The following is an 18,428-nucleotide window of genomic DNA, read 5'->3' as shown; positions in this document are numbered from 1 at the left end:
AAGAATCCATTTTGGACTCAGACTGACCTGGGTTCAAATGCGGACTCATGTGAAGTTTTGTGATCAGAACTCAGCTATCTACATGTCAGTTATTTTATTTGTAATATAGAAATAATGGTAGTACTTACTTCATAGGGACATTATATGTGATTCATGTAAGTGCTTAGTCCAGCGCTTGATCACAATACGTGTTGGCAAGGGTATGAAATAACTAGATATGTCATACAATATTGTTGGAAATGAAAAATGATATAACTACTTTGGAAAAGCATTTCTTAGCCCCTTACAAAGTTAAATATACACCTACCACATGATACAATGACACCATTCCTAGGTATTTACCCAAGAGAAATGAAAATATTTCTACACAAAGATTTATATGACAATATTCACTATCAAATGTCAATCAAATGAATAACGGATAAATACTTGTGGAATATTCATACAATGGAATACTATTCACCTATAAAAAGGAAAGAACTAATGATATCTACAAGAAAATGGATGACTCTCAAAAACATGTTGAGTGAAAGAAATCATATACAAAACAGTACATGATCCCATTTATGTAAAATTCTAGAAAAAGTAAATTTAAAAAATGAAAAGTATACTTTTCATAGCTGCCTAAGGCTAGGGGTGGGGCCAGGGTCACAGGGAATTGATGACAAAGAATAACAAGAGAACATTTGGGGATGATAAAATGTTTTATTTCTTGATTGGTGCTTATGTGAGCATATATATTTGTGTCTAAAATCAAATTATATACTTAATATGGGTGCATTTACCCCAATAAATTGATTTTTAAAACTGTAAGAAACCTAGAATAAATTTTCAAAAGATGTGCATTGTCATTATGGAGAAATCATTAAATTTTATTGAATTAAAATAAAGGAGACTTGAACAAACGGTAAGATATAACAGGTTATGAATGAAAAGATTCCATACTAGAAGGATAGTAATGCTCCTCAATTAATCTATAAGCTAGATTTATTCCCAACTAAGATCCCATAAGGTTTTTCATGGAAGTTGGCAAAGTGATTCTAATAATCATGTAAGAAAATAAGGGCACACACACACACAAAAAAAAGCCAGGATGTTTCTGGAAATACACATACAGAGAAGAATAAGAAAAAGTGACCTGCCTGCCAGATATAAAGATAATTACAGTAATATTGGTGAGGAATTAGCATGTAACATTAATGTAATATAGAACATAGCCTAGATCAAATCTATTATACATAGGAACTTAGTTTGTAATAATTGTATATAATTGTAGAAAAGTACTAGAATAGCTAAGTTTCCTTTTAAGAAAAATAAAGAAATAAAACTAGACCCTAGTCTCATACCATACACACAAAAACAAATTTCAGGTGGATTAAAAGAAGTAAATGTAAAAAAAAAGTCTAAACACCATAAAATGTATAACGCTTACAATCTCAGGGTAGGAAAGGAATTATTAAATAATACACAAAAGTACATGGCCTAGACGTGCTTTTTATTAAAATTAAAATTTTCTGTAAGACAAGTGACACCATAAACAAAATTAAAAGATCACTAACAGACTGGAAGGTTGTATTTCCAGCATAAAACAAAGGATTAGTATCTAGAACATACAGAAAAGGTGTACAAAAAAATATAGAGGAGAGGGTAAGACAACTGAACAGAAAAATGGGCAAATGATGAGACAGTTTATAGAAGAGGAAATATAAATGACCAATAAATATATTTAAAATATAAATTAAAATAATGAGTTCATGTTTCTACTTAATCAGATTCACAAAAACATAAGAGTCTGATAATATCAAGTGTTGTCAAGGATGTCAAAACACAGGATCTCTCATGAACTGCTAGTGGAAATACAAATTGGAAAAACTATTTTTGAAGAACAATTTAACAATCTGGTAAAGATATAAATGTGCATATCTAATGACCCAGCAATTCCACTTCTAGATGTTTGGTCTAGAGAAACATTATCCATGTGAATAAAGAGGCATGTACAAAAATATTAAATAGCAGTATACACAGCAAAATCTCGAGAAACAATAAGTCCACCGATAAAGAAAGAAAGAAGTTTTGGTATAATCATATGCTATAAAACTATGTAGACATATAAAGGGATGATAAAGCTCTGTATACCTGCATAAACAGAACTCAAAACATAATTTCCTGTATACAGTAGGAAATAATTTATGTAAATATCTAAAAGCACCAACTAGAAAAGCATTATAAAGCTGAATTCAAAAGATACACAAAATCCATGATAACTATTGTCCCTAAGGTGAGAATGAAACACTATAGGAGATAAAAGAGACTTTATCTGTAACTTTTATTACCTTCATTAAAAAGGAACTGAAAACAGGTGCGACAAAATGGTAGTAATTATCAATTTTGTATGTCTTGATAATGTGTGCATTTGTTATTCTTTGTACTTTTATATATATTAGCCACTTCTCAAATAAAAGTATGACAAAAAAAGAAACCACAATGAAGAATATTAAAAACAAGTTATGAGGATGCTGCAATATTCTAAGGTTGTTGGGTGTACAATGGGACAAACTCCAGTGGGGATGAAAGGAGACAGATATACAAGCTCTTAAGGAAGTGGGCCTCGGTGGCTATGTGAATGTAATGATCACAGAGGCTATTTCCCCATTCATAATACTATCTTTGGCATGTAATGAGTGCTTAATAATGTTTGCTGGATTCTGTGGATGGCATTAGTACTTTCCTCATTGTAAGAGTTTCAGCCATGCAATGTGAGCTTAGAGGAAGAGAGGTAATGGTGGGAAAGATAAACGTGCTACCTATAACCTCAGAAAAGAACTTCAGGGAATTAATTTCTCAAAAGATGGCCCCCGTAAACATACTCAGTTCAGAAATACCCTTCTAAATGTTAGAGAACTTTAAGAGAGAACTACTCATCTTCTGTAAGGAAAGTCTTGACCAACCCAGCACTGGTCTCTTTAGCCAATTATTGGTCAGAGAGACTTAGTCAGAGCAGAAATGCAAGAAGGCTAGGACCAGACCCATTTAGTATCTAACTGCTATTTACTAATTGTGTGCCCTTGGATAAGTTACTTATCTTTGTGTCTTACTTATCTTTGTGCCTTCGTTCTTTATCTGTAAAATGGGGGAAAACATTGCACCTATTGCAAATACATATTATAGGAATAGGATTTAGAGCAGTGCCTGCACATAGGAAACTGTAGCCATACTATAATTCAGAGAAGAGGGAAAGGCTCCTTTCCCTGTGCTCCCACCATATCTGGTACTAACCTCAACCAATGCAATTACTAAAGTAACCCAACAACTGTTTGCATCACTGTGTCCACTAGACAGTGAGCTCTTTGAGGGCAGCAGGGTTTTGTTATTGCCACTGTATCCTCTCCATATGGTACAAGGACAGGCACAAAAGAGATTCAGTGAGATCTGCTATAAAGCTGGTTTTGAAAAGCAAATTTGTTCCAACCAATTGCTACATTAGGGAACTGGGTAAAATGGAACTGAGTGAATTTAAGGTTTCCTTATTGTGTGATTCTCTCAGCCAGAAACTAGGTGAACGCACAAAACTGCATTCAAAACTGCTGAACATAGCAGCAAAGGAAAATCCAACATCCACACACCTCAAACACCTATCACTGCTTAGGTTGTGAACCACACTCATCCACATCTGGTGTTACAACATTCCACCCAATTTCGGATTCAGTAGTCCCCTGCTATCTGCAAGTCATAGTTCCAAGACCTCCAATGATTTCTGAAACCACAGATAATACCAAACTCTATCTAAACAGGTATACCTCAGAGATACTGCTGATTCAGTTCCAGACCACCACAGTTAATGCAAATATAGCAATAAAGTGAGTCAAGTGAATTGTTTCCCAGTGCACATAAAAGTTATGTTTACACAGTACTGTAGCCTAGTAAGTATACAATAGCATTATATCTAAAAAAAATGTGAGTACGTTAATTTAAAAACTTTATTGCTAAAAAATGCTAACCATCATCTGAGCTGAAAAGCTCACTGAAAAGTGAGTTGTAATCAGTGACCACAGATCAACATAACAAATATAATAATAACGAAAACGTTTGTGGGGCACCTGGGTGGTTCAGTTGGTTAAGGGTCCGACTTTGGCTCAGGTCATGATCTTGCCATTAATGGGTTCAAACCCCAGGTTGGGCTCTATGCTGACAGTGAGGAGCCTGGAGCCAGTTTCGGATTCTGTGTCTCCCTCTCTCTCTGCCCCCAACCCCTCTCTGTCTCAAAAGTAAAAAATAAACATTAAAAAAGTTTTTTTTAAATAATGAAAAAGTTTGAAATGTTGCAAAAGTTACCAAAATGTGACACAGACACAAAGTGCACAAGTGCCTTTGGAAAAAATGGCAATAGACTTGCTAGAAGCAATGTTGCCACAGACCTTCAATTTGTAAAAAAAACCATTCTCTGTGAAGCGTAAAGCGAAGCGCCATAAAACAAGGTATGCCTGTACCTGTACCTGTTTTTCTATACACACATACCTATGACAAAGTGTAATTTATAAATTAGGCATAGCAAGAGACTAACCATAATAACTGATAATAAGAGTAACTATAATATACTGTAATAAAAGTTATGTGAACCTGGTCTCTCAAAATACCTTACTGTGTTGTACTCACCCTTCTTCCTGTGATGATGTGTGAGAGGATAAAATGCCCACGTGAAGACGCAAAATGAGGGGAATGACGCAGCATTGTTACCTGGCATTAGGCTACGGTTGACCTGACGATTCATCAGAAAGAATCATGTGCTTCCGGACCGGGGTTGATGGCAGCGGACAATTGAAACTGCAGCGACGAAACCACAGATAAGGGGGACTACCATAGTCTTTCTATCTAGCTTCTTATTCACAAACTGCTTCTAATGTTTCCACAAGGAAAACCCAGGTTTTTTTTTAAGGTAAAGGGCCGTATTTATTGGTGTGTTTTTGTACTTTCTAACCAGTTAACATGTGTAGAACGGTGCCACCATTTTATTAGAGTCCTATCCTTTTTTCAAATGTGTCACTGACGAAGTTTTGGAATGTTGTGCCCTACTGCCACCTTTCCCGCAAGCCCTCTTTTTTACAGCATTACTTTGTATAGTGTGGTGATTTTTAAGCTATGTCTCATTAGAACAGAATCATACCTAGTGGACTCGGGGTTGATGGTGAATAAGTCTTTCTTTCTCATCTCCATGGATACCTAAGGCTCCTGAAAATGTAAGAGCCCCTGTTAGTCAGCAAATGCTGTTCGGGCCAGCAGTACTGTCACACAAATAAAAGCAATAAATATTTATTCATGGACAATGACTTGCCAGGTATTGTGATAAGCAGTGGAGACAACTGGCTAATAAGAAGTATTGCCTGTAACACTTTCAGCCTAGTGGGAAAGAGAGACAAGTAATTACAACAGAGAGGGACCCATGCTAATCAATAATATAGCAATGTCTTCTTTCCAGACTTCAGGGAGTCAGCACAGAGGAAGTGTTCCTCTTTCCCAGATCTTTCCACTCCCATAAATCCACTTCTTTCCTCATTGCCCCCATCTCTGCCTCCTTACTCTACTTCCTGAAGTTACCTGACTATCAGCATGGAGGAAGGAGGCAGCGCAGGTAAGAGTTAATGTGGCACAGGTGGGAGGGGTTAGGGCCCTGAGGGAAGCCAGTGGAACAGCTTCATAAAAGGCCCCATAGGCACTGGCCAAGGTGAAGAGGAGCTGCCAACACCCAGTGCACACGATCTTTCTCCAGTCGAGTCTTCTGCTGATGCTTTCTTTGTCGTTCATTTATCCATTCGATGTTTATTAATCTTCGGCTGTGAGTTAGAGTCTGGGTGGAATCGGTTCTACTCACCCTGCCTCCTACATCAGAGATGTTTCTTCCACATATGGCTGCTACCCTGGGTTGAATGCCATTTCCTCCACCTCTGTTACCTCCACTCCCTCTGCACCCCAGGAATAAGACTTTAGCAAGACCCCCTTCGGGATCGTGAGGAAGGCAGGGAGACAGAGAAGTTCTTTTTTTTGCTGCCATCTCTTTCTCTGTTCCTTCCTAGGCCCAACCTCAAACCTCCAGCTGGTGTTCAAGTTCACTACTTCACCATCAAGTTAAAAATAATGTAAGCACCCTCAAAACCTACCAGATTTTCTCTGGTCACATCAGGCTTCCATTTTCACTCCAGTCCCATCTTCCTCCTCCTATTTCTCCTTTTCTCTTTACTTTCTTCTCCAGGGCTGACGCCCAGAATGCTAAAGCTGGAATACACTGCAACCACTGTGCCCACCTCCATTGCAGAGCTGAGGAAACTGAGGCCCAGGAGCTCTGCCTAAGGGTATACAGTCAAGGACAGTGCAGCCTGGGGTCTGATACCCAACCAGCTCTGGCTTTCTCCGCATCATACAGAGACTAAGATGGACTCTACTTTGGATCCTAAGGAAGAAAATTCTTTATGTCAGCCAAAGCTCTCAGGTGACCTCCAACTGTACCAGCCACTGCAGCAGTGAGGCCCTCTTTTCTCCATACAAGTGTCTCCCCTGTTCTCCTCCTGTGATACTCAAGGGCTTTCGGGCACAAAGGATTCTCCCATCCAAGCTAGTGTAGTGGCCTTGATTATCCATCAAAAACCCTAACCAAAGGCTATAACCCTGTGATTCCCCCAACCCTGTACTATCCCTACACATACTCCATGGATGGGTCTCTACCACTGTGACACCGTCCAAAATCTCTCCCTTTGTCCTTCCCCTTTCAGGAGTCATGCCCCCATGAACCCTAAAGCTTTGCCCACAGGATGGTAGAAGGTCCACATTCCAACTCCACCTTCCCACGTCCAACCTTCTTCATACTGACTGGCATTCCAGGGCTAGGGGCTGCCCAGGCCTGGCTGACACTGGTCTTTGGGCCCATGTATCTGCTGGCTCTGCTGGGCAATGGAGCACTGCTGACATTGATGCAGATAGATTCCACACTACAGCAGCCCATGTTTCTACTACTGGCCACACTGGCAGCCACAGACCTGGGTTTAGCTACATCTATAGCCCCGGGGTTACTTGCTGTGCTGTGGCTTGGGCCCCGACCTGTGTCGTATGGTGCCTGCCTGGTTCAGATGTTCTTTGTTCATGCACTGACTGCTGTGGAATCTGGGGTACTGCTGGCCATGGCCTGTGATCGTGCCGTGGCAGTAGGGCGTCCACTGCACTACCCTCTCCTGGTCACCAAAGCCCGGGTAGGCTATGCAGCCCTGGCACTGACACTGAAAGCTGTGGCTATTGTTGTGCCTTTCCCTCTGCTGGTGGCACGATTTGAGCACTTCCAAGCCAAGACCATAGACCATGCCTACTGTGCACACATGGCGGTGGTAGAGCTGGTGGTGGGCAACACACGGGCCAACAATTTGTATGGGCTGGCGCTTTCACTGGCCGTGTCTGGTATAGATATCCTGGGCATCACTGGCTCCTATGGACTCATTGTTCACACTGTGCTGCGGCTGCCTACCCGGGAGGCCCGTGCCAAGGCCTTTGGCACATGTAGTTCCCACGTCTGTGTCATTCTGGCCTTCTATGTACCTGGTCTCTTCTCCTACCTCACACACCGCTTTGGTCATCACACTGTCCCAAAGCCTGTGCACATCCTTCTCTCTAATATCTATTTGCTTCTGCCACCTGCCCTCAACCCACTCATCTATGGGGTCCGCACCAAGCAAATCAGGGACCGGCTCCTGGAAACCTTCACGTTCAGAAAAAGCCAGTTCTAACAGGCAAAAAACCATGGAGCCTGGTGGTGGAGGTGAGGGAATATTCAGAAGAGTCTAGGGCCTGGAGGTGTGGATTATGTCTTCTTTCTCCCACTGTCTACGTTTGACTATGATAATCACTCAAAAGATTATTTGCTGTGAAGCCTCTACTTCGCATATTGCTAGCATCTGCAGACTTTGGTCCATCCATGTATCTTGCTTGGGAGGCAGGGGGCAGGGGGCTCTGTTACCACGCGGGAATATAAGATCAGGAATTACCATGGCTCATAGTACACAAGATTTAATTTAAAGAAAACTTCCTTTCCCGCCCCTTCCATTATTTTAACCTAAGTCTGCCCAAGTCTCCACACAAAAGTTCCTCTACTGATTCTAGACCTGGGGACCTGGGAAGAGTGACACTGTCTCTGGAGGGAAGTGCTTGGGTACTTCACAGCACTCTTCATTCCCGGAGCCAGATTCTGTCCTTAGGGACAGAAGGAGTTACAGGCTTATTTCCCACATTCTGAGAATCTGGATAATGTGCCCAGATAGGGGTCCCAAAATTGACCAGCAGACTGATCTTTGCCATTCCTAGTTCAGAGAATCCTCTTGGTCTCATGGGGTTGGGTCTATTTCCCCTGTCCCCACTCTCCTGTCAATATCTCAAGAATTAATGGCTAGAACTCTCCCTGGGGCTATAGCCTTAGGAGTCAGAGGTCTAACTTAAAGAAATTTTGTGGGTTTCAGTCCCACATCGAGTTTTTGCCTCCCTCTCTCTCTATACCCCATTCACACTCACGCTCTCACTCTCTTGCTCTGTCTCAAAAATAAACACTTAAAATTTTTTAAAATTTCACTTAGCATAATACCATCCAATTCCATCCACGTTGCTGCCAATGGCCAGATTTCATTTTTTTCTCATATGTGGATCTTGAGAAACTTAACAGAAGACCATGGGGGAAGGGAAGGGGAAAAAAAAGTTACAGAGAGGGAGGGAGGCAAACCATAAAAGAGACTCTCAAATAATGAGAACAAACAGAGTTGATGGGGGTTGAGGGAGAGGGGAAAGTGGCTAATGGGCATTGAGGAGGGCACTTGTTGGGATGAGCACTGCGTGTTGTGTGTAAACCAATTTGACAATACATTATATTAAAAAATATATATGTGCATATCTTAACAATAAACCCATCAAAACTAGTATTGAGCTTACTACAGATCAGTTACTTAAAGCTATTTAATCTATAGAACTAGATTTGTGTGGTATAAATGTGGAGTTATAGATTCACACATATATGTTTCTGTCCTCTAACAATGATTCATATTTTAAACTCTCTTAATTGTGACTTATTAATAAAGAATTTCTTATTCAAAACAAATTTTTTTTAAGAAATTCTGATATCCCAGGAAATCATTGTAACCACTTTACCTGCTTGCCTGAGGTCTGGTCATTATGGTCTCCTACCAATTTGCTTTTCTCTGCATCCTCAGCCAAAAATGTTGAATTCCCAAATAAAATCTACATCAGCACCCCCATTTGGACTGGCTAGCATCACTAGAAGCACATGATGTAGGTATAGGAATATTTTACACTGCTGTGGCTACCAGAGAATAGAGATATTACACAGGAAGTGTTTCATGGTGTTGCCCAACAGGGTATTGACCTTCAGCTAAGATTACAATGGAAGGGACATTGCGCAAAAGATCTTTCACACCAGAGTGGTGCCCAGAATGAATACAATCTCAGACAGAAAGCAGGGATTCACTGTTAGAAGGTCAGAAAAGCTGCAGGCTGCACAGGCAGACCCAAGCTCTTTGGGAGAACTATCATAACTGCCAGGTAATTGAGTCATCCATGAGTATCTGAAGCCAAGTGCAATGCTAACCACTCAGCACAGATAGCTGGACCAAGTACCAGGGAAAAGCACACATAACAGGGGGCTGCAAATCTGAAAAGGCAAGTGACATCCTCTCAGGGCCACATGGGGTCTCACCAGGTCCTCACTAACAAGGAGCTGAAGAGAAAGCCCAGAAGCTCTGCATGATTTTCAGAGGTGCTGTCACATTGAGAAGACAGACAATTTTCCTTGAGTATGGGTCAGTCATTTTCAAGACTAATCTTTTTCATGAAGTTCTGAATTGAAAAAACTCTTGTCAATGATTTTGTGGATAATTGTGACAAAATTCTAATCCTAATTGGTCATGAGTCATTAAGATGTCCATATCCTTCTCTTAGGGATTCCTCTTCAATAAATCTATCCTGGCAAAATAATTAGAGATGTGAACAAAGATGTATGCAGTAAGATATTTATTACAACATTATTATAAAGAAATGTATGTGTGACAGTCTTATGTCACATATACACACACACACACATTTTTTTTGCCTCTCCCCTCTGGTACATGAAAAAAGGAAATCCTATGCAGTCAATGTTCACAAGCAATGAATTCTGTCTCCTTCCCACCACAGGAAACCTCTTGTCTAAGGCACCTTCATTCCCTGGTTGTGCACAGCTCCCCAACGCAGCTGATTCCAAAGTTGTGCATTGTTCATTGCAAGAACTTTCAAGCCGAAAATCCACACCCTTGGACATTGGTATTTTGTCTGGATAGAGATCACAGACATACCTACCATGTGATGTGTTCAGAAGACTATGGGCACTCCCTTACTCCTCACAACAATCCAAGAGTAATTCTAAGCCTATAATCCCTATCCACAATTCCAAAATAAAAGAAATCTCTGAAGAAACAATGTTTTTTTCATAACTTTGGCCCAAAACCTAACCTGAAACACCATGAGGGTATTTATAGTATTTATGTATCTCACTTGGTGTGAATATTCATATATTTAGCTGTAGAAATATTGATGTGTTTGATTATAGGGCACTGTCCTAAACCTCACTGGAGTACTCCTTTATATCTGATAAAGGCACTAGATTCTTTCTAATTTTGAAGTCCAAAACACATCTATCCCTGAAGGTTTCAAGTAAGGGATTTGGGACTTGTACAGTTTTCCCTATAGCCTGAGAGAAGTTAGGGCTGTTTATCCCTCCAGAGTCTTTGCTATCAACACGATTCTATACTAGCCTGGAGGTTCTTGCAGAGAACCTCATGTTCCCTAAATAACCAGCTCCTGCCTGTTTGTTCCTCTCATGCTGTCTAGTCCGGTCACCACTCAGATACATTGCAGACAATGTGTCTAGGGAAACCCCAGAATGTGCCACTCTGGAGGCAACCCCAGGCTATGGCCCAAACAGCCCAGCCCTGAGGCCCATCAACTCCATCCAGAACCCAGTTGTCATCTGTTTTCCTTCAGTAACTTTCAATCTCAGACTCTATTAGCCAAAGGGAAATACAGTCTCACTTAATGTCAGGGTAGGGAAATGTGGAATGCAGGGAACCTAAAGAATCATGATCATCAACAAAAGATGGCTGAGGAGTTCATCTGTACCCAATTTCCCCTCTGAGCCCTCTCAATGAGAATCTGAAAGAGATCTTCATCACATTTCACCAAGAGCCCACCATCCCTATCCCTACCCTATCCACCCCCTTCCCATTCTGGAACCCCATCAAGATCTGGATACCCGTGTTTATCAGTAACTCCCATCTCTGGACCTCTGCATCTCTGCCTCCTTCCACTGTTTTGCCCCACATCTGTGTGCCCTGTCCTGGTGTATGTCTCTCTCCCCACTGCTGTCTACCTCACTCAGGATTCCTTTCTGGATGGAAAAGAGGTGCCAACTATGCTACATCAGATGACTGCTCCTGGCACAGGGCTAAGAGGGCACTAGAGGAAGAGATTTGCACTTGTCCTGACAAGGAGCCTGGGGTTTCTGGTTTGGTCTCTGAAGCATCTGTCTCACCTTGCCCACTTCCTTTTCACTACATGATTTTGAACATCCACTGAGCAGGCACCCTCCTGCCACACACTCAGGAGAGCAGAAAGAACACGGCATTTTCTCCCCTCACCAAAAAGGGACTACCATTTAAACTTTAATTTAAAAGCTGGAATCAGGCCAACTTAAGTTTGAATCCCAGATCCTCCAGTAACTCAGTGTATCCCTTGCACTAATTTACTTAACTTCTCTGAGCCTTTTAATTCACTTGTAAAATGAGGAAATAAATAATACCTACTTCAAGAAGTTACTAAAAGGATTAACCAAGATAAGAGATTTGGAGTGTTTGGCGCAGCCTCTAAAATACAAGACTTCAACAAATATTTGATATTAATTCCTCTCCTGGAGTGCAGTCCCATGCTCACCTTTGTTTAAAGACGTGGCACCCATATATACCCTTAGCTCTAACCCACCGTGAGGTCAGTTTCCTCATGTAGGGCCATTTCCTGTGCCTCATACTCATAATACCTCAGCCAGCTCAGACGATGGCTGACTGTATGGGATAGCTCTACATGCTGGGCCAGGATAGGAAAGGATGTTCCCTAAACAGAAGTGGTCTTCCTGGGCATGCAGGAGAGTCTCAAAAGGGACTCAAGAGAAGACTCTTTAGACAGATAAGAGGCAGAGGCAGAGAGTAGCTACTAGAAAGGCTCTCCAGAGTGGTTCTCTTAGGAAAAAACACTCTTCTTCTCCAGCAAACACTAGGTGGAGATCTCTGGACAGGGACACAAGGGGAAATCACACATAGATTAGGGCTGCAGTAGGAAAGTACACAGATATCCCTAGGACAGGGAGTGGCACATGAAGAAAATTTTTCTCAAATTTACCTGGGTAATTCTGGCTTCCTGAAAGTCCTCTCCAGTTGCTAAGGCAATATTATCCCAATTGGATTCTTATCCTCCACATTGTCATCACTCAGCATGGCACCCTCCTACACATACACCTGGTTTTCATTGCAATTGTAACCCACTCATTAATAATGGGTTTCAACCTAGGCTGTACATCAGAATTACCTGAGGAGCTTTAAGAAATCCTGATGCCTAGGCACACTCCAGACCAATTAAATCAGAATTTCAGGGGGTAGCATCCAGGCATCTGTAGTTTCTAAAGCTCCCAGGTAATTCCAAAGTATGACCAAGGTTAAGAACTACTGCTTGGTTCTCAGTCTAAGTCCTGATCTATGCTTCTAGCGTGTTCTTCAAGACCCCTATCCAACCTCATGAAGAAGTCACCTATAGCTGAAACGGTAGCACAGCAAATTGCTTCAACAAGGCTGCTGAGGGGGAAGCCTGATTCTGCTTCCTTAAGGAACTCAGACCAAGAACTACACATACACACATATGTGCACATGCATAAACAGACATATACAAACATACCCAAGCACCCCTGAATTTTTCTCCCCTAAGGAGGAGAATGGATAAGTGACTCAAGGGTATGGACTCATGCTGTGCATATAGTGAGGCTAGGAAAGTGATTGCCCTCTCCACACCCAAAGCCCCATTATCTAGCAAGACCTCTATGACCTCATACTATAGTAAGTAGGTCAAAGCCTAAGGCCTGGGGTCTCACCTCTCTGGCTCGCTTGGGGTTCCTGCAGCAGCTACTGCCCTGCCTAACCTCTCCCATACCCCATCATGTTGGTTGGTACCCCCCACCTGCTGACACTGGATGAAGCTGATGCCACCTGGACCCTCATCAAGGATAAAGTAAGAGAGCTAAAGAGAAAGTAACAAAGTGTGACCTAGATAGGTCTGAGCAACTTAGGAGTAGGAAGGGGCAGGAAGCTTGAAGATAATAGTAATATTTACCCAGTGTTTGCATACACACTGGACACTGTACTAAATGCTTTGTACACACTGTCCAATTTAATCACAATTGCAAAAAACAGCAAGAAGTTCCTTGAAAGGCGGTAAGAATTTATGAGAACAGAGAAGTGTTAAATCAGGGTAGGACTTAGGAGGTCAGGAAGGCTTCCTGGAGAGAGTGACATGCTAGCTAGGCAAGTGGGAATTATTCTCACATAGAGGGAAGAGGAACACTTAATAAACACCTAAATGAGTTAATGAGCAGATGGGTGGGTGGGTGAGGGAGTGAACAGAGTATAATTAAAAGTACAGCATATGCAAAAGCCAAGAGAGGATTTTTAAAAATGCATTACTTGTGAACTGCAAATACTCCTCTAGAGCAGAGTTGACATGAGTAGTGGCAAAAATGAGGTCAAAGAGGTACAGGAGCTGATCATGAAGGGCCTTGTAAGCCTTCTAAAGAAGCTTGGACCTCTTCACTGATTACCCTCCTCCCGACCTTAACATCCACCAAATGGGAAATTTAGGTTTTGAGCCAAATATGTAGATTTTCAGGAACAGGCAGATGTCAGCTCTATCTGAGTTGCAAGTACCCAACATATCCTGCCAAATCTAGATGGCCACAATTTCTGAATCTGGAGAATTTGGGGATCAGGTTCTGGTTAAATAATCCAAGGATAGTGAATTTAAAGTACTCATAGAAGGCAGCCCAACAAGTTTAAAACAACCGTCTTAAAGTAGTGCCTACCAGACTTGAACAGCCTTAATAGATGTTGCTCCATTAGAAACGGAGCTCACAAAGGTCAGCTTCCCAAGGAAGCAGAAACAGAAAAGCCAAAGCCCTCACAAGTATCAGAGTACCTGGCTTTGGCAGGTTGGTCCTGGACAAGATCAAGCATTTCATTAGGATGAAAGTAAATGAGGTCATCAACAAGTAGAAAGCTACACCATCTCTGAGCATCAGAAAAGTTCCCTACTTAAATGGAAAACAGAAAAGGCAGGGTAGAGATACACAATAAATCGCTGGTGATATGTGGCAAATTCAAGGAGCAGGACACCTCTGAGTGACCTGGTTTCCTCTCTCCAGAAATGATAGTTTATTGGGCACTTTGTAGAACATACAGCTAACCGGAATGTGGCTTGAGGGCTCCTCATTCAGAATTCATACCAGCCAAGGTATATACAGGAAGATAGTCTTCCACACTCACTTCCCTGGGCTGCCCCTGGGAGATCTAAATTTGTAGGCCTCTATGTTCCACAGAGCTTCCACCCAGAAGTAAAAGTGCAGTGGGAACAGGTAGTGGTCTGACATGGTGATTCTACCAAGAACAGTCCCCTAGCATAAAACTGAGTGCCCTATTTTCCCTATTTTAGTATAACCACTGGGGACCTCAAGAGTAAGAAAGAGGGCCGAATAAACCTCTCCACCATGGCAAATTCATGTCTCTTCTGGGAAAAAGCCTCCAGCTAAATCAGGGATTCACCTGATCAGAAACTTGGACTATAAGAACCAGGTATTTTAAATGTGAAAATCCCACTAGAGAGGTACCTACTGGAGACACTCCTATTTGTCTTATTTGTATAGGATCCTAGGGACCAAAGGAGCAGCTAGGGTAAGATTCTGAAGTTATACTTGGTAACTATGCTTTCTTTGTCATGGGGCAGAACATTCTAAACAAAAATGCCAACCCACCAATGCTCTGCTCTCACCCCTGGTAACCCAACTGGCCCTTCTCTGAGCTTCTCAGAGAACTGTTCTTCAGCGTGATGCCCCCACCAAAAAAGAAAGTATTCCATGTCCCACTGAAGCAATGAGAGGAATTATGGGAAATTCTTCTACGTAGATTAAGAAAAAGCACCATGATAAACACTAGTATTTCAAATGGAAAGAAAGGAAGGAAGGAAGGAAGGAAGGAAGGAAGGAAGGAAGGAAAAGAAAAGAAAAAGCACCATGTATTTCCCTGGCTAGGTGACAAAAGACAGTAGTCGTCAAGCTACCTCAGCTTGTCTATAGTTCAGACACAATGCCATCAGTTAGCTACCCTCCTCTTATACTATGGGGCAGCACTTCCAAAACAGTTCTATGTATCAAAAATCAGAATGACCTTTAAGGGATCATTGATGAATTCTACCAGAAGGCCAGCAAATTGGGCAATGCCATCAGTACAGGACAGATATGTGGGAATTGGGAGCTGAGAAAGGGGAGTAGAACACAGCAAAAATGCTATTCTGAAACAGAACAGGTCTCAAACAGGAAAGGGATTCAAACAAGGAATTTTATGCACTGCCTAGCAGAACACAGAGCCAGAAGTCTCAGGTAGCAATATCTTTAATGAGTTGAGATCATACCTAAGTACAAATATGAAAGAGGATCTTACAAGATTTCCTAGTTGGTCAGGAAATTAAACTTTCCAGAACTGGGTTATCCAAACCAAAAAAGGCCAAGAAAAGGACAAAACCTAGATGAACTAGAATCCCTGAAAGTATACTAGAACCACCATTACAAAGATGACCTCAAATCTCTAAAGGCACTCTCCCCTACAGCTAGAGCAGAAAATGTTTAAGAATGGTCATTCCAACCTATTTCTGTGTACCCATTTGTGGAGAATGACATCACCTACCCAATCAATCATCTGAGAACTAACCCTTCAGGCTTCCTTTTCCCATACCCCGTAAGTGATTAAGTTCTACTAATTCTACAACCTAAATAATCTTCCCCCATTATTTTAGTTGAAGGCCTCACTGTGTTTTGCTTGCAAAAAATACGCTTAACTGATTTTTCTCTCCTACTCAAAATTAACTTTCTAAAGCGCCCTTCTGATCTTGCTCCTCTTGCCCAGAGCCCTTCAAGTGGTTTTCCATTGCCCTCAGGACTAAATTCCTGTCACTGAGCATACACACAAGATCTTTCATAGTCTTGTTCCTGTGTGCCTGTCCCTCTTCATATCCTATGTTTAAATACAATTAAATTATGTGTTCCTGAATGTGTCCCTCCTAGTTTATAAATTTACGTTTTTAAACTGGTCGTATCCTTTCCCTGGACTGACCATCCTACCTAACTGATTCCTTCAAAGCTCATGTATTACCACCTAGAAACCTTCTCTGATCCTCTTCTATCAAAGGAAAAAAGCTGTTAAATCACTGCTGGTCTCCTCCACACTCTTGCTCTCTATTATCTTACTTAGCTGACTACTGTGTACATACATATTTGTCTCCTCCATTAGACTGGGCTATGATAGAATAAGGTCAAAGTCTCATGCTTTTATGTATTCTCAGTATCTAGCAGGGTCTGGCACATAGTACATTCAAGATTTTGCTACAGGAGAGAACTAGGAAATAAGCAGGAACCCTAACAGTCTGAGCACGTTGTAGAGATGTAATTTGCACAGGGAACAGCAGGAGTGTCAATCTAGAGTAGGCTACCAGGTAACTCCTGACCCTAACTCAGTCCCTGACCTATAAACTGGCCGTCTGCAGGTTATCGAGGAGCGCTTTGGGCGCAATGTAGTGGCAGTACCTTTCCTGTCAGATTCAGCCTGCTATGACCTACTGGGTGTGCTGGTGAAGCAGTCCCGACCAGCCCACACCCGCCTGGCTTTACCAAGTCGGCAGTGTCGGCGGGCACTACAACCAGTGGGGCCACTGCCAAATCTCCTGGAGCAGGCAGGATCTGAGGGTGCCTTTGCCCACTGCACTCGGGAATACTCACCAAACGGCCGGGCAGAGATAGCCTATGAAGAAATGCGACTGTTGGATGGGCAGCCCTGCCGGATCCGCCTGCACATGGGTGGCCTGCGCAAGAAGGTGGCCTTCCTGTTGCTGCCACCAGGGCAGGTGAGCCTACAGCAAAATCTTCCCTGGCTCCGAAGCACCCACAGTATCTATGTCATCTACCAGGTCTTCTCCTGCTCCTGGCTGCAGCTGGGGCTGTTGCCTACAGCCCAAGAGCCCCAGCTGCTCCGGTTACAACGGTCCCTGCCTGTTGCATTCTCATGCCTCAAGTTTTCACTGCAGCCCAAAGGAGTGCTAGGACCGCAGAAGCCTCTGACCAAAGATCCACTGCCCCATGGGGCCAACTGGGTCAGACCCAACCTCAGCATTATGCCACCTCTGGCCCCCATGTCAGCTCCTGCCGACACCCCTGAAGCTGCTGATATGCCCCCACCTGTCCCTGCCCCACCTACACCACCTCCTCAGGAAGGGCCAGAGTGCAGACCCACCAGATTCTCCTACAAGGGCCGGAATCCCTTCCGCAGGGGGCCCCACATGTTGTCAGGTACTGCTAAGGGATATGAAGCTGAGAGGGATGGGATCTCTGGTGGAGGGAGAGGGTGGGGGGAATATAGGAATGTGTGCCCCAGGAATGCGTGGGGCACCCCTAAATCCTCACTGGATACTGGTGAAGGGGATGGAGTAAGGGAGCCAGGGGTGGGGAAATGGAAGCATGGACCTGGTGAGGGGGTGGGCACAGCACAGAGTGCCAGAGGGAGGGACAGGGAGGCAGAAAGACAAGGGCATGAGTCAAGCTGTGACTATCCCCAACCCTGGCAGAGAACTGGCTCTTCAGCCCCCGCAGCCCCCCACCAGGAGTCCAGGGTGGGGGCCCCGGGGACCCCGACCGGCACTCCATGTCCCTGCCCCTGCTGCAGGGTCTATCCTCAGAGTTCGACAGCGACGAATGAAGCTGAGGCGAGAGACGCAGGGGGCAAGACCCCCAAGATCTGGCATAGGGATACTGGTCCCCAATAAACATCAGCTGCTGCTCCCCCAAACCATCCTGGGCCCATGCTGCTTCTTTTGTCTTGGGGCTGGAGAAGAGTCCCTACTTTTTCCCCCAGGCTCCATGATCCCCTCAGCCTTTAAGGGCGTAAGAAGCACCTTGAAACCTCGGCACCAATGTCCTCACGAGAAAGAAAATACCCCTGACCTCCCATTTATGTACAACCCTCCTGGGGCCCCAGCCCCAGAGAAAAAGGGTGGCAAAGAAG

The 18,428-nt window shown here is 43.1% G+C and overlaps 2 protein-coding genes and 1 long non-coding RNA gene across 3 annotated transcripts; all 3 read left to right on the top strand.

The window, feature by feature from the left end:
• The first annotated feature begins 4,878 nt into the window (after positions 1 to 4,878).
• LOC120221435 lies at positions 4,879 to 10,271 on the top strand. Its single transcript, XR_005525813.1, has 5 exons — positions 4,879 to 4,933; positions 5,474 to 5,626; positions 6,069 to 6,131; positions 6,245 to 6,481; positions 10,210 to 10,271. It is a non-coding gene; the product is annotated as an uncharacterized LOC120221435 (long non-coding RNA).
• Positions 6,801 to 7,810, top strand: LOC120221434 (olfactory receptor 52W1). Its single transcript, XM_039218825.1, has one exon. It carries the CDS (start codon positions 6,801 to 6,803, stop codon positions 7,761 to 7,763), a length of 963 nt encoding a protein of 320 aa, XP_039074756.1. The 3' UTR covers positions 7,764 to 7,810.
• A 2,998-nt stretch (positions 10,272 to 13,269) lies between the features above and the next one.
• Positions 13,270 to 18,122, top strand: CUNH11orf42 (chromosome unknown C11orf42 homolog). The gene is made up of 3 exons (XM_039218824.1): positions 13,270 to 13,341; positions 16,918 to 17,716; positions 17,992 to 18,122. The coding sequence occupies exons 1-3, from the start codon at positions 13,270 to 13,272 to the stop codon at positions 18,120 to 18,122; spliced, it is 1,002 nt and encodes a 333-aa protein (XP_039074755.1).
• Positions 18,123 to 18,428: the final 306 nt, after the last annotated feature.

This window comes from Hyaena hyaena, unplaced genomic scaffold (assembly GCF_003009895.1).
Source record: "Hyaena hyaena isolate Hyena2069 unplaced genomic scaffold, ASM300989v1 scaffold_779, whole genome shotgun sequence".
Lineage (NCBI taxonomy): Eukaryota > Metazoa > Chordata > Mammalia > Carnivora > Hyaenidae > Hyaena > Hyaena hyaena.
This window is presented reverse-complemented; position numbering and strand designations above follow the sequence as displayed.